Source organism: Petaurus breviceps, unplaced genomic scaffold (genome assembly GCF_028583685.1).
Source record: "Petaurus breviceps papuanus isolate PSGF00001 unplaced genomic scaffold, PetGlider_PUasm1.0 577, whole genome shotgun sequence".
NCBI classification, from domain to species: domain Eukaryota; kingdom Metazoa; phylum Chordata; class Mammalia; order Diprotodontia; family Petauridae; genus Petaurus; species Petaurus breviceps.
The window spans coordinates 753716-769007 of NW_027186389.1; the positions used below are offsets into that span (position 1 = coordinate 753716).

Below are 15292 nucleotides of genomic sequence, written 5' to 3' on the forward strand. Positions count from 1 at the left end.
GAAAGAGCCCTGGAGAAAAAGAGACAATAGAATATAGAAATACATGGAGTAGAATGAGATGGAGAAAGGTAGTCGTGAAGAGATTAAGAATAGGAGGGGGAGGGGGAGAGGGAGAGAAAGGGAGAAAGAAGAGAGGAGAGAGGGAGAGATAGAAGAAAGAGGAGAGGGGAGGGGCAGGAGGGGGGAAGGATGGAAGAGGGAGGGAGACAGACAGATGTTTCAGTGAATTCCAAGTACAATGAGCAATTGTACTAATTGGTATTAGGCAACACCAAGAAAGGCATGACTTCCAGGACGAGGGAAGCGATGTAAGTCCCTCTGTATTCTGCCCTGATCAGATCGCTCTGAAATACTGTACCCAATTTTAGGCACCACTGCTTAGGGAGGGCATGGGGAAGCTAAGGGTATCTTGAGAAAGACAACAAACATAATGAAGGGCCTCAGCTCTGTGCCATGGGAAAATTGGTTGGTGACCTTCTCTCCATCACTTGTCCTGTTATATGCCATCCACCTCAGGCAGCCCATACCCTTTTTAATCCATTGCCCCAATAGTTAGGAAGACGAAATAAGATGGGTTTGTCGCTCCCTGGCCTTTCTCCCTAGTTGCAGCTCTTAGACAAGAGAGACAAAGAACGGGAGAAAAAAAAGACAGCAGACAGAAAAAGACCTGAGAGATGAGAGCAAGGAAAGTCCCAGGCACATCATAACCGCCACAGCTTACAGACCCCCAAGAAAACTATTTGGGGAGAAGCAGCTGAGCAGTCCCACTTCCTTCCTCTCTCATCACCCCCAATCTCGACCAGAGTGGAGCTGGCAGGAGTCAGGCTTGAGTCAGACCCCAATTCTGGGAGAAGAGTTTCAGTTTCCTCAGAAGTGGAGTGGACTTCCCAAAGCTCGGGAGGGGTAGGCGGGGCACGTTTCGGAAAACATCTGCACTCTCATCTAGCCTGACCTTTCAGAGATATAAGCAAGGGGTGGGAGAAGCAAGAGTTGGGAGGCTGCTGTCCACACCCCAGCAGTGACAGGTGAGAGAAATACAATGGAGAAGAGGGCAGGGACAGGGGCACGGGCAAGTAAAGAGCTTTGGAGACACGAATTGGGGCAGGCATCCAGAAAGGTAAAGAGGAAATCTAGACAGAGAAAAACCAAGAAAAAGGACGAGCAGAGCTGGAGAGAGACCGAACAAAGCCTTCCAAGGCAGAGCTAGATGGATGGGGAGCGGAGGGGGAAGTCTGGCTGGGGGGGGCTCACAGCTGTGGCTTGTCTCCTCAGGCCCATCTCCATCTTGCTTCTGAGCCATGCGCTGGTGGGGTGAGTATCCTAGAGACCTGCCCCTGTCAGGGTTGGGGGGCAGAAGGCTCTGCCTTTCTACCTGGTTGCTCCCCATTCGCAGGGCTGTTCCTCCTCTTGAACCTCGCCAGAGCCAGTGAAGCAGATGCTGGGGATGACCCTTTCCTGAAATGCTTCCAAGATCCAGACTACAGGAGGCTAATGGACATCATGAGCCAGGGTCTCAACCAAACAACACGGCCACAGCGGGTGGCAGTGGTGGGGGCTGGCATAAGTGGGCTGGTGGCAGCCAAGGTGCTGGAAGATGCTGGACACAAGGTCAGGCGGATCATCTCCAAGGCCCCGAGCCCCTAGGCACCTGGAGCTTTGGCATCCCCTTCTGTCAAGCAATGGAGTCACTCTGTAGACATTCTCTTCATGAGGGAGGGACAGGGGTGGGGGAGGAAGCCACAGTCACTAACCTGGTCTGCATGCAGACCTCTGGAGAGATGTGCCTGTCCCAAGGTATTTCCCTGAATCTGTTGGAAAGTCCCACTCAAACCTAACTGCCAATGGCCAACATCTGTCAGAAAGTGAGTCTCTCACTTCTTCAGACTTCAGGGGAATGAAATTTCACTCTTCCCACCCGCCAGGGAAGCACCATCCCTTTCACTGAAATTCAGAATGTTAGAACAGGCTGGGACTAAAGGGACCATGTTGTAGAAAATCCTGTGGCCAGGCTGTTTCCTCACCCAGCAGTCCCTAAGGCTAAATTCCTGCCTGACCATGGCCCTGGATTCCACCCGAGGGGCAGAGCACAGGCTAGGGGGGTAGGGTACTTGCACTGACCAACTCCACTTCCAGGTAACTCTGCTGGAGGCCAGCGACAGAGTCGGGGGACGGATCCTGACGTACAGGGATGAGAAAACAGGCTGGCTAGGAGAACTGGGGGCCATGAGGATACCGTCCAGCCACAGGTATGGAACAGCCTGACTCTGCCTCCATCATTCAAACCATCGCGGGCTCCTAATCACAGGGCCTGTCCCTTCACTTCCCCTCAGGATTCTTCTAGAGCTCTGTGCCCGCCTGGGCCTCCCCCTGGCCAAGTTCATTCAGTCTGACATGAACACATGGACCGAGGTGAACGGGGTGAAACTCCGGAACTTCGTGGTGGAGCAAGCGCCTGAGCGGCTGGGCTACCCGCTGCGGCCCTCTGAGCAAGGCCAGTCACCAGAGGCCATTTACCAGATGGCCCTGGACAAGGTATGCCCAGAGCCTGGGCTCGGCTCCTCAGCTGCAGGGACAGAAGGCCCCCAGGCCACCTCATTTTACAAAGGAGGTAGAGGCCAGAGTAATGCCCTTCCCAGGGCACACAGGGCCCCTGACCCCAAGCAGCCATGTGGAAGGATTGATGGCCAGCTGTCCCCTCCTCCATCACCGAGAACCATACAGACCCAGCCCTCAAACCCTGTTACCACCCGCATGCTGGGGGAGGTCCCTTCCAGCTCCGATGCCCACACTACAGGCTAGGGCCTGGACCCTTGCCAATAGCTCCCCGGGCCCAGGACAAGGCTTGATCTCAGGGTCTCTAGGAGAGCAGCAAGGAGAAGGCCACAGATGGGACCACAGCCCCAGGGGCAGAGGAGGTGGGATGGGGAAAGACAGGACAGGATGTAGCACCGGGCACCATCTTGTGTCCTCACTCCATTCTTAGGCCCTCCATGACCTCAAACACCTGGGCTGCTCCCGGATGATAAAGAAATTTGAAAGCTACACCCTTCTGGTAAGTGGGCTTGGAGACCCCAGTCACCCAATTCCCATTCACCCCCCTCCCAGGCCCAGCCTTGGTAGCTGGCAGGGGTCTTCTTCAACAAGGGCCTGAGAACTCTATTCCCAAGCAAGGGCCAAATGGGAAGCCCCTTGTTTTTGGAGGTCCTGTGCTAACTGGGTCTTTCCTGGACAGGGCAGAAAGAGGGAAAGGAGGTGGAACATCTGGACAGAGGCCAGTGAGCAGGAGCAAGATTAGAAGAGATAGGTCCTAGGTTCCAGGCTCCACAGCTGCAAGGAAGGGCCTAGAATGCCAGTGAGTCTAAGCCCAGCCCCGTCCCAGCTGGGTGAGCTGAGGCTCAGGGGGGCTAAGTGATTTTGCCAGAGGGGCACAGACAGGAACAAACTCCCAACGACTTAAGATGTAGCTGAGGAGGAAGGGGGTGGTGGGAGATGGGACTGGGGGGGTGGATGTGCGGCAGTATGGAGACAGCAAGAGGTGAGAAAGTAGGTACAAGGGGGAAGACAGACCCTGCTGAGGACAACAGAACCTGTGACTGGAAACGGCCCTGGAAGGGGGAGCCTATGGGAGGAGGGCCCCCTCATCAGAGCTACGTGAACCCAGGGGTCACTCAGACAGGAAGGACAGTGCCATAGTGTACTGACCACTAGACTCAGCACCAGTAGGCTCAGAGTTCAAATCCTGCCTTAAGTCTCTCACCAGCCCCATGACCCTTCCCCACCAGACTGGCCTTCAAAGTTTCTTCCAGATGAGTTCAGGATCCTATAAACAGGAGCAGCCCCACAAAATGGGGTTTGAGGACATGGCACTGGAAAGCATCAAGGAGGGCCTGGTCCAAGGCCACTAACTACAAAAAGCAGGGCCAGGATTCAAATCCAAAGCTTAAAGGGCCAGATGATCAGAAGCCATCTAGACCTCCCACCCCACGGCAGGTCACGCAGGGTCAGCGCAGCCACGCCTGTCCCAGAAACAGGCCAAAGGCAGGAGGCTGGGGACCCCAAGAGGCAGCATAGGTGCTTCAGTCCCTGCCTGCCCCCTGCCCCCCAGGACTACCTCTTAGGAGAAGGGAACCTGAGCTTGGCTGCTGTCCACCTGCTGGGAGACGTGCTGGCCGAGGACGGCTTCTTCTCTCTCAGCTTTGCAGAGGCCTTACGGGCCCACAGCTACCTCAATGACCAGCTCAGGTGTGTACGGGGAAGGGCAGGGGGAGGGCTGGCGATGGACTATTCTGGGCGCCCCCACCAGCCTCCGCCTCTGTGCCCCAGGTACTGGCGCATCCGCGATGGCTGGGACCAGCTGCCCCGTGCCCTGCTGCTCTCCCTGATGGGCCCAGTCCTGCTACAGGCCCCCGTGGTCCGGGTGTCCCAGGACCATAAAGGCGCCTCTGTTCTCTACCGTGACCCCCAGCAGCCATCCCGCCTGCTGTCCCTGGACGCTGACCGTGTCCTACTGGCCACCACTGCCACTGCCCTGAGCCACATCGACTTCCAGCCCCCGCTCCACCCCGCCCTCCGCCGGGCACTCCACAACGTCCACTATGTTCCAGCTACCAAGGTCTTCCTCAGCTTCCAGAAGCCCTTCTGGGAGGACGAGGGCATCATGGGGGGACACTCATCCACGGACCGCCCAGTCCGTGCTCTCTACTACCCCCACGGCAGTGGGGGTGAGGCTGGTGGCCTCCTCCTCGCATCGTACACATGGTCAGACGCCACAGCAGCCTTTGCGGGTCTGACAGAGGAAGAGACCCTGCACCTGGCACTGGAGGATGTCGTTGCCCTCCATGGGGAGAAGGCACGGGAGCTCTGGGATGGGCGAGGAGCCGTGAAGCGCTGGGGAGAGGACCGCTACAGCCAGGGCGGCTTTGTGACGCAGCCCCCGCAGCCCAGGCCCAAGCAAGTCAGAGACCCCGAACAAGAGAAACCTTGGCACTGGGACTGGACACAGCCTGAGGGCCACCTCCACTTTGCCGGGGAGTACACGGCCCTTCCCCATGGATGGGTGGAAACAGCCATCAAGTCAGGGCTCCGGGCAGCCCAGAAGATACACAGGGCTACCTAGGGTCCCACGGGAGGCCCCTGTATGTCCACAAAAACCAAGAGCCTCCCTGAGGCAGCAACCCCCTGCCAGGGCCACAAGGGGCCAGGAAGGCCCTGCCTCCCCCAGCGCCCTGCTCTGCCAGGGTCGGCTGTGGACCCAGGAAGGCTCCTTGCTCAGCTGCCCACAGGCTGCAGGCAGGGGTGACCAGGAAAAGTCAACTAAAAGATGCACAGCGCATAACCTACGGCAGACTGCAAATCGTCCTGGAGAGGGGGGCAGGGAGGGAGAGGAAAATATGCAGAGCTCAAAATCTTGTAAAAGTTAATGTTAAAAACCAAAAAGAAAGATGTTTGTAGCAAAAAGTCTCCTGTTTACATTCACTGGGTGGCATCCTGTGGTCCCTTCTGCCCCACTGCCCTGCCCAAAGCCTGGCGCCCCTCCTCGTGCCAAGGGGTAACCCCGACTGCCCACAACACATGGCCAACACAAGCATCAAAGTGACCCCGTTTAATGGGCAGAAAGAGAGATCCACCCTCGCCCACACCAGATCTCACTCCAGGTCAGGGGTCCAAGGAGAAGGGGCAGAGCTTTGGTGATGGACAAGAGGAAGGGAGAGGTAAAGTGCATGTGCGGGAAAGATGGGAGGCAGAGTCAGAGAGGACCAGGGCAGGGGAGAGCACTCAGGGCTCTGGCCCTGAGTCCTCAGGCAGGATCTCCAGGCTGCTGTCAGGCTGGGGAGTGGAAGGAGGAGCCCCCGATACAGAGGACAGGGCTTCAGGGGCTGGCGTGGGTGACAGGGGCAGTGGTGAGCCTGAGGGCGAGGGGCTGCCCGGGGTGGAAGCTGGGGCCGGGCTCAGGCCCAGGATCTCCTGCACGTTGGGGGGCAGCTCCTGGGGGAGAGGTAGAGGCCAGAGTGAGGGGGGAAGAGGCCATGGCAGGGTTTGGGGCAGGGCTTGGGTGAAGTCTCAGGATAGCAGAATAGGGAAAAGGTAGGAAATAGGGTGGGAAGGGATGGGGGTGAGGGAAGGGAGTGTCTGCATCTCACCTGACAGGCTGTCAGCTGCATATACAATGCCTGGGCACGGGTCAGGACATCTTCCACACTCAGCTTCATAGTAAGTTCATTAATATGCTGAGAAGAACAGACATGGCAGCCTGAGGAAGGAAACATTCCCAAAGACTACCCCTGGCGGGGGAAAGGAGGGAGCCATAGGCCAGGATGATGGGGTGGGGAGAAGAGGAGGGGCCACGGGCCTGGGTGACTGGGAGGGGAGGAGAGGAGGGGCCACGGGCCAGAGTGACTGGGGGGGGGGGGCTTGGGGGCGAGCAGACAGGCCAGCCTCAGGGAGGGGACGTTCCCAAGGGACGCCCTGGGGGGGCACCCTTACTTTGAGAATCTCATTGGAACCAAAGCCAGACAGCATGAGTGTATCTCTCTCCATGTCAAGGATGGCACAGGCCACCAACAGGTGTAGGTTGGGGCCTGGGAGCCCAGTCCACAGTACCTGGGATGGGGACAGCAGTCTCAGGGGGGCCCTTTTTCCCCAGGCACCTTCTCTCTCCCAGAGGTGGCCTCCACTCACCTCCCACAAATGGAGGATGTCGGGGAATGGGAATTCGCGCTTGAACCAGATGAGCAGCCAGCGAAAACAGAAGCATAGAGAGCCAGAATCCTGGGAGTCTGATCGGGGGGAGAGCACAAAGCCCTAGATCTCAGCGCCGGGGGGTCACGAGCTCCTTGGGCCAGGTGACTCCCCCCCTCTGCTTCTAGCAGGGCTCCTACAGGGCAGCCTCCTTACCTCAGGTCCTCAGTCACCCAGGAAGGGAGACATATGTGGCCGCCATGCGGGCCTTATCCCAAGTCAAATCAAAAAGATCTCCCACCACCAAAGAGCAAAACCCAAGAGAAAAAGCTCTCAACTAAGAGAAAAGAACGTACTCATTCTACTCTCAGACACAGACAAGGCCCCCTGACGACGCAGGAGCGTCTATGGGAAAGGTTGGACTGACGGCTGAGCTCAGCGTTAAAGGAAGGGCGCAGCTGACCCCCAACCCTCCTCTGCCCGGCTCACACAAGGAACAGTGAGGGGACCAGCAAAGCTGGCGAGGGGGCGCACACTCCTACGTGGGGCTTCTCTCCCTCCACATTGTTTCACACCAACCCTGCTGCTTCTCTGCACACAGGGCCTGCCTCCTGAACCATCAGTGGCTATGCTTACCCAGGAAATCACAGAGGGGGGGATCCAGGATTCGCAACAGCAGCAGGAGCTGGCCAAGCTGACGCTTCATCGTCTCCTGACTCTCCTCAAAGTTTCCATGCTGGAGGTAAAATGTTTGAAGGAGGCGAGGTCATCACGGAGCCCAGCCCTGTACCCCCAGCCTAGCGGCAGGACCCCAAGACTCCCCTCTCACCACAAGCTCCATGAAGCCACAGAAACACCAAAAGGCATCGACCTCGTTCTGGATGACGTAGAGGATGGGAGAGAGAAGATCGCTCATGCCCTGGACGTAACCTAGCAGCACAGACGAGGGCAATGACGTAAGCCGCCGAAGGACACCACAGGGAACCTTTCTTCCCATGAGTCCAAGCCGCCCTTGGGTGGGTCCTCGATGGGCTTGGCACCACAGGCCCCCACCCGCCCCGCAGAAGTGCCCAGCTCGCTCCTACCCAGGTCAAAGTGATACATGCAGTAGGTGAGGAGGATGTCATTGAGCAGGCCCAGGCCCGGATTCCCAGGCCCCTCGTAGAACTTGTTGCTGCGGTCGGTGCGGCTCACGTCACGCTCTGTGGGAAGAGGAACGGGCGGTCAGGCTAGAGCAGCCCTGGCCTCACGCCCTCCCCACAGCCGGCCGCCACTGACCGATCAGGCTGCGATAGCCATGAAGCAGGGAGTTCCTCCTCTCCTGCTCAGGGCTCACTGACTTCCACTGCAGCTTCATGCGGAAATACTCGTCCCTGAAGCCGGCAAGAGCATGGGAAAGAGGGAACAAGGTCAGCTGCAGCTGCCACCAATCAGGCCTGCTCCCCTGCCAGCAACGGCAAGCGGCTCCTCCCAGACGCCGGGCAGGGCCCCGGAGCCTCAGCAGCCTCTCGAGGACCCGGCCAAGGCTCCGGAGCCTCAGCGGCCTCTTGCGGACACCAGGCAAGGCCCAGGAACCTCAGCAGCCTTTCATCACAGGCCCTGGAACAGGTCTCCCTTAGGGCTGGGTGCTCAGAGGGCTCTTTCACTCACGTTTTCCTATGGATGTGGGCCTTGTGTTCCTCTGCTGAGCCCTCCCAGCTGAGATAACCGAGAAGAAACTTCCAGGCCTCTCTCCTCAAAGGGGGGCACAAGCCCTACAGAGATGCACGGTGGTGACACAAACACCCCTGGCCACGTGGCCATCCCCTTCCCTTGCTCCCCCCAGGTGCCCCGGCCCACTCACCCCTGAAAAGATCTGAGCCTTGAGCTCCCCAACATCCTGAAGGCGACCGTCTGGGCCCACATGGCTGGCCCAGATATCCTCTGATACAGGCTGCCCCCGGGAAACCACAGGCCGTGGCCCCAGCTGCACCTGCACTGACCGCAGGTGGGGAGAGATGATCATCTGCAGCCATGGTTCCACCCAGAAACTGCCCACCAAAGGCCACGCCCAGCACAACCCCTGACCCCTCAGGGTGACAGCCCAGGCTCTGCCCTGAACCCCCCAGGCACTCACACAGGAGATGACCTCAAAGCCAGGCTCTGGCTCCTCATCCTCAAGGGCCTCGGGATAGCTGGCGGGGGGGGCATCAGGGGGAGGCTGAAGGGCTCCCCGAAAAAAGTTGGTCACCCGTGAAAACCCACCAAAGGTGGCTGCATAAGGGTCCTGGAGAAAACGCTGAAGAAGAAAAGAGGGGAGCTGATGGCGGCCCCTCCCCCCTCCTTCCCCTCTCACCCAGGCCCAGGGGCCCCTCCAGCCTTCAAACCAGACACTCACAGAGACCACGTTGGAACTGTCATCATCGAAGAGCTGGAGATGATGGAACGAGTGGGAGAGAGCAGAAGAGTCATGAGGGAAGACGAGGTAGAGGCGGGAGTCCTGGGGGGAGCTGGGATCCAGCAGAGAAAGAGGGAAAGATGAAGGATGGGAATGCTTCAGGGCCAGGGGAGGCAGGACACAAGGGGCATCTGGTGGGGACTGACCTGGCCAGCAGCAGGTAGCGGCTGAGGACCCGCAGCAGGGCCCGCGTACCTCCCCGGTGGAAGTGGAGAGCCGGCAAGGATCCACCCGCCTGCGTCACAAGCACCAGATAGGCCCAGCCCAGGCCTGGCTTGGAGCGCCGGATCGACTTCAGCTCCCCCAGGCTCACCGAGAAGGCCCAGGTACCCTGGGAGCTGCCGGACCCTGCAGCTGGAGGGAGGGAGCCAGAGGCTGCTGGTGGGAAAGAGGCGCTCCGCTCTCCCCCACTCCCCTTCCCCAGGATCCCTCCCAAGCCCACCTGGCACCACTGACCATCTACACCTGCTGCCAGGTGTCTTCATCAACCACACTCTCCAAACTCCCACAATCTGCCTTCTGCCCCTCCTCCTCCACTGAAACTCCCACCCCCTTCCAGGCTGCCAACAATCTCCTAACTGCCAAGATTGCAGCCACCACCCAGTCTTTGTCACCGCTGCTGACACCTCTCTACCAGCCTCCCCCTGTTCTACCAACAATCGCTCTTCTTCCTCCAAGCCCTTCGTGGGGTCATTTCCCTACATAGGGGACAGATTCTGGGCCAGAATCTCCCCCACCTGTGATCTCTTCCCCAAATGCAGGCACCTGTCCTGTTTGGTCCTGCCCCACATGGTGACTTTCCCACCCTCCTCAGGAACTAGGCCTCTTCTCCACCACTCCCACCCCCAGCCTCCGAGGCCCAGCCCAGGGCACTTCCCTTACCTGCCCTCACCCACCTTTGTTCTCGCTGTCCTCATGTCAGGGCCCAAGTCCTGGTCATGCCCAGCTCTGGGTCTTGTTGGGCTAGAGACCCACGGACTTACCTGGGTCAGGCTCTGGGGGCCGCGGCCGGGAACGCACAGTGCTGATCACAGCCCAGTCCGGCTCATAGCCAGGGTCGAAGGTCGGCTCTTCCTCTGAGGGGCAGGGGTCTCCCCCCCCCAGGCTCCTGGGGTAAAATAATATAATAAAACTTCAGATACTGGGTGTGCCCTGGCATTTCTGGACCCCACCCCTGGAACAAGATGACCCAACCCTATTGCATTCATCAGGTGGGGAAGATGGGACCCAGGAATCAAAACTTCAAACTTCAACCAAGCACCAAATCTGAAAACAGGTGTTCTGCCCATCACTCTGGGTTTGAAAAGCAGGTAATGAGACCCCCAAAGGGAACTGACAGATCTGTGACAGCACAAGGAAAGAAGCAAGAACCCCAAATACAACCAAATACAAATGGGGCCTCAAAGCCCCTACGTTAGGAGAAAAGGGAAATTCTGAATGTATGAAAGTTATATGTGTACTGTGGAGAGGCCCCCAAACGTATCCTGAGATAGGAGAGACCCAGATGTGGAAGGGGAGCCTGAAAATATCCTGGGGAGGAGCCTCCAAATGTATCCTGAGATAGGGGAGACCTCGGTTTACAGAGAAAAACCTAAATATATCCTGGGGCGGGGTCCCCAAACATACCCCAGAATAAAAGAGACCCAGACATGTAATGGGGAACCTGAATATATCCAAGGAGCCCCCAAATACACCCTGAGATAGGAGAGACCTAGATGTGCAGAGAACACCCTGAATGCATCCAAAGGAGGGGCCCACAAATATACCCCAAAATGGGAAAGACCTAGACGAGGGAAAAACTTGAACATATAGTGGGGAGGGGTCCCCAAATACACCGCGAAATAGGGGAGACCTAGATGTAAGGGGGGGGGGGATAAATGTACCCGGGGGAAGGCCTGGGGAGGGGGAAGTAGGGGGGGGGGGGGGGAAGCAGGGTCCAGAAGGCCCCTTCGGCCGCTTGCTGCTGGCCGCCCCTCTCAGCCTAATTCAGGGGCACGCTCCCCACCCCCCACCCCCCACCCCCATGCGGACCGGAAGCAGAAAGCCGAACACAAGAGGGGGGAAGAGAGAAGGGAGGGGAGAGGGGCCCACCTTCCGAGAGAACACCACGTGGGAGGAGTCTCCAGCCTCTTCCACAGGGGCCCAATGCAAGATGACGTCATTGTCCTGGGGTGGGGGAAGTAGAGAAAAAAAGACTAAACGACCCAAGAACGCTCAGCCCTTCCCCTCCCAAGTGATGCACCTCGAGCCCCGCCCCGCCCCGCCCCCACGCACAAGGCCACGCCCACACTCCGAGACCCACCTTCTCGAGCAGGCGCAGTACTCCAGCAATGAGGGAGCCCGGGTCCTGGTGCCGCCCCCTAGCGCTCGTGTGCAGGAACACTCCACCCTTCTCGAACACCACCTACGGGCGGGGGTGAGGCTGAAGAGCAGGCGATAGGGCCGCATGCGCACAGCCAGGAGTGAAGAAACCGTTCCGCCACAGGGCGGAACCTGGATGACGGCGCATGCGCAGAAAGGCCAGCGAAGGGGGACGCACTTTACCGAGGGTCCGGGCTCGAGGGAGGCGCATGCGCTGAGAGACCGGGCCAGGAGGGTAGTGGGGAAGGGCAGGACCCAGATTCCCAAAGGACCAAGAGAAGGGTCAAGCCGGAGGCCTCTTAGGTTCTCCGTCACCTCTTACCCGGTAACCAGCCTCCTCCATAGTCGCAGCTGGGGCCAAGGCCACTCCCCTAATTCACGCCGCCTCTGGATAGAAGTTCTTTACGTCACATCCGGCGGGCCGGACCTCCCCTGAAAGGGAGTGAAATGGTAACGTTCTCTTGTTCCCTCGGTCGTCAGTGGATCAAACCAATAATCGAGGAGGAAGAGTAGGGATACATGCGCTCTAAGCAAACGCAAGGAGAGGGGCGGTGCCGGGAGTGGGCAGTGCGCCTGCGCGTCATGTGGGCTCCCACCAAGAAGTAAACAAAGAGGGAGGTTGCCAAGCCGCGCCCCTCTGCGTGGGCCCCGCCTCTTACGCCTGCATATTTAGGAATGCCACTGCAGTGCTGCCGTCGTTCGTCCTTCCAGGAAGCGAGCTGCGGAGCGCTCTGAGCGCCATGTTAGTGCGGGGCATACCACTTCCGTGCCAGGAAGTGGGGGGAGGAAGGGAAGCAGAGTGGGAGTCGCCCAGAGGAAGGCAGAGTCCGTGGCCGTGTCGTTGCGAGCCCCCAGGGAAAGAACATGGTTGTATATATGGCCATGCTCGAAAGCCGAAGGCGGAGCGGCCACCCTCAGGGATAATGTCTGTGGCGGAAGCGCCATGTACCTCAGCAAGGCGCAGAACGTGAAGCCTCGCGGCCGCCATGATTCTTAAGGGCAGGTCGGGTGGGCCCCTCCTTGCAAAACCAGGGTAGGCTGCGAAGACACGCCGACGGCAGGTCGCGGACGCTCCTAAGAGGCTGGCGCCGGGCGGAAATGACGCCGAGGCCGCCATGTCCTGTAAGGGCGCCAGGCCCGCCATGCTGGCCGCAGGCACGTGAGCGGCGGCGGCGCGGACGCCTGGGGAGGAACGAAGGCTGGCGGGGAGGGAGGCAGGGAGACGGGAGCCCGGCCGAGGTAAGCGAGCGGAGAGTGCAGCCACCCTCGGGTGGGGGGAGGGGGCCAACGCTCCGCGCTCGTCCCCAAACCTCTCCCACCCAAGCCCGTACTCTGCCGGGATGATAGGAGGGGGTGGGAGGAATGTCTGGGGTCCGGTTGATGGTGTGCCCCCCCCCCTCCCACGCAAGGGCGGAACTTCCGATTTCAGCCTTCTCTTCCCGAAGGCAGCTTTTGACGTTAGCCTCTCCTCGCCCCCGGGAGGCGGCACATCGCTTTTCCGTCGGGGGGGGGGGGGGTGGAGGAGAGGACTGATTGGCTCTTTCCTCTCCGGACCCAGTTGGGTCTGCCTGTTACCTTAGAACTCCTTGGCCCGCCCACAAGGGGCAGGACTTCCTGTTTTCCCACGTGGAGGGAGGAGCTGAGCAACTGTTCCATGCCCAAACTGGGGGAACTGGTGGCAGGTGTGGAGGGGATCCTCTCTGAGGTGGAAACCTGGATGCAATTCCGAACTCTGCCGCTTCTCCCCTCCTCCCGGAAATCCTCCTGGATCGCTCCTGCCTGCAGATCCCTACCCTCGGGCATTCGATGTCACCAGCCCTTGAGCCGGGGTGAGAGCGGCCGCCTCTAGCCTCGGTCGCTACCCCCATGGCCGTGTCCGTGGGGCCTCTGCGGTGACGGCCCGGCCAGGGTCCTCCCTGGGCCTGCTGAGCCTTTTCTGTCAAAGGGGGTCTCTTCGAGCGTTAACGTTTTGGTTTTTTTACTTCTTTTTCTTCCCTGTTAAGGTGTGTATACGTGTGTGAGTGGGGACACCCCATCTTTTCTCTCCCCAGGGCGTGGATGGCATCCGGGCGCCCTGAGGAGCTATGGGAAGCCGTGGTGGGGGCAGCCGAGCGTTTCCGGGCACAGACAGGTACGGAGCTGGTGCTGCTGACAGCCGCACCCCCGCCCCCGCCGCGGCCAGGCCCCTGTGCCTACGAAGCCCACGGCCGGGGTGCCCTGGCCGAAGCTGCCAGGCGCTGCCTACACGACATAGCACAGGCCCACCGGGCGGCAGCTGCCAGGCCCCCTGCACCACCTCCTGCACCAGAGCCCCAGGCCCCTAGCCCAAGGAGCTCACCCCATCCTCGGAGGCCAGAAGACAAGAAGGAGGAGGAGGAGGAGGACGGCAACGAGGACGAGGAAGAGACAGAAACAGAGACGTCCGGGAGCAGGCTAGGACTGGGAGATGACGGAGGTGAGAGGGGAGGCCACAGGGGGCTCTGCAGGCTGGCGCTCCCCAGCCAGGAACTGGCAGCGCAGACTTGGGTTTTCAGTGAGGCATATGCTGGCTTGATTCGAGGCTGTGCAAAAGTGGGGAGGGGCGAGGGCCCGGGGCTGCAGCTCCGTGACTTCCGCCCTCTCTCAGGCCTGTTTGTGATGGACGAAGACACTGCCCATGAGGACCTGCCCCCGTTCTGTGAGTCGGACCCCGAGAGCACCGACGACGGGAGCCTGAGTGAGGAGGCGCCTGCCGGCCCTCCGTGTGTGAGCCAGGCCCCCCAGCAGTACGCCAAGTCCCTGCCAGTGTCTGTGCCCGTCTGGGGCTTCAAGGACAAGAGAACCGAGACCAGGTCCTCGGACGAGGAGAACGGGCCGGTGAGCTGGGGCGGGCGAGGGCCTGGGGGCGGGCCGGCTGGGGGGCGGGGCCTGGGCAGCCCCCGCTGACCAGCTGCCCCCTGCCCGCAGCCCTCCTCTCCGGACCTGGAGCGCATCGCGGCCAGCATGCAGGCGCTGGTCCTCCGCGAGGCCGAGGGCTCCCAGGTGTTTGGAGACCTGCCCCGGCCTCGCCTCAACACCAGCGACTTCCAGAAGTTGAAGCGGAAATACTAAGCTGGGGGGACGCCTGTCCGCGCCTCCCCTTTCCCTCGCCTCCCCCCATTGCCCAGCATCTCGAACCCACCCCCCCAACCCTGGCCAGGTGGGCGGGACCTGGCACGCCCAGGCCTGGCCAATCCTGGATCCGTTCGCTGCCCCACCCTCCCTCCCTCTGGGGCTCCTTTTTTCTTACTCTTCCCGTGCGTTGGGGGTGGGTGATGGAAGTATCCAATCAGCTCCCCGAGTTTCCTCTTAATTCCCCGCCTCTAGAGGCTCTGACCAATCCTTAGACTCCCTTCTGAGAGGCATCCTTTAGGGGAGGGTGCGGGGGCATCCAATCAGCTGCACGTTGGGCCTTGGCCAATCGCAGCCTTAGCTCCTTTGGGCCCTCCCCCTTCTGGAGGCTCCTGTCCGCGCCTGAACTGCCAGGAGCTTCGCTTTTGGGGGGAGACCACCTTACTACGGAGAAGCCCCCCCAGCTGTCGACACTACAGCCGCCCTGTTCTGGTCACGCCCCACCTCAGCGATGGCCCGACTGCCTCAGTACCTATCCGATGACTACCCACCCCCTCGGCCTGTTCATGGGAAGGGTTGAGCCCATCAGCTAGCCCTCGGCCTCGGTCTCGCTAAGCCTCTGTTCCCACACATGCCTTAAAGGGCCCTGCCCGCCCGTGTGAGGGTGGGAAGGGGCAGGGGGAATGCCTGCGAATAAAGAGTTTGACTTTGACCATGGCCTCAGCT

General features: G+C 60.0%; 3 protein-coding genes across 5 annotated transcripts; 2 read left to right on the forward strand and 1 right to left on the reverse strand.

The window, feature by feature from the left end:
- Positions 1 to 1052: 1052 nt before the first annotated feature.
- IL4I1 (interleukin 4 induced 1) lies at positions 1053 to 5457 on the forward strand. Its single transcript, XM_069103316.1, has 7 exons — positions 1053 to 1311; positions 1394 to 1608; positions 2134 to 2246; positions 2331 to 2532; positions 2984 to 3052; positions 4106 to 4242; positions 4324 to 5457. The coding sequence occupies exons 1-7, from the start codon at positions 1299 to 1301 to the stop codon at positions 5114 to 5116; spliced, it is 1542 nt and encodes a 513-aa protein (XP_068959417.1). The 5' UTR covers positions 1053 to 1298; the 3' UTR covers positions 5117 to 5457.
- A 130-nt stretch (positions 5458 to 5587) lies between these two features.
- On the reverse strand, positions 5588 to 11908 carry TBC1D17 (TBC1 domain family member 17). Its single transcript, XM_069103315.1, is given in 18 exon segments — positions 5588 to 5985; positions 6141 to 6227; positions 6484 to 6600; positions 6679 to 6776; positions 7315 to 7414; positions 7508 to 7608; positions 7764 to 7880; positions 7957 to 8051; positions 8329 to 8432; positions 8522 to 8650; positions 8795 to 8956; positions 9056 to 9167; positions 9262 to 9469; positions 10099 to 10216; positions 10218 to 10223; positions 11207 to 11281; positions 11418 to 11519; positions 11799 to 11908. Coding segments are annotated over 18 exon segments (1962 nt in total). The 5' UTR covers positions 11820 to 11908; the 3' UTR covers positions 5588 to 5775.
- Positions 11791 to 15278, forward strand: AKT1S1 (AKT1 substrate 1). 3 transcript variants are annotated; one of them, XM_069103321.1, is made up of 4 exons: positions 11791 to 11926; positions 13528 to 13931; positions 14103 to 14332; positions 14423 to 15278. In XM_069103321.1, the coding sequence occupies exons 2-4, from the start codon at positions 13535 to 13537 to the stop codon at positions 14564 to 14566; spliced, it is 771 nt and encodes a 256-aa protein (XP_068959422.1). In that variant the 5' UTR covers positions 11791 to 11926; positions 13528 to 13534; the 3' UTR covers positions 14567 to 15278. The 3 variants fall into 3 exon arrangements, with proteins under 3 accessions (XP_068959422.1, XP_068959421.1, XP_068959420.1); XM_069103320.1 differs by lacking the exon at positions 11791 to 11926 and adding an exon at positions 12566 to 12715; XM_069103319.1 differs by lacking the exon at positions 11791 to 11926 and adding an exon at positions 13052 to 13305.
- Positions 15279 to 15292: the final 14 nt, after the last annotated feature.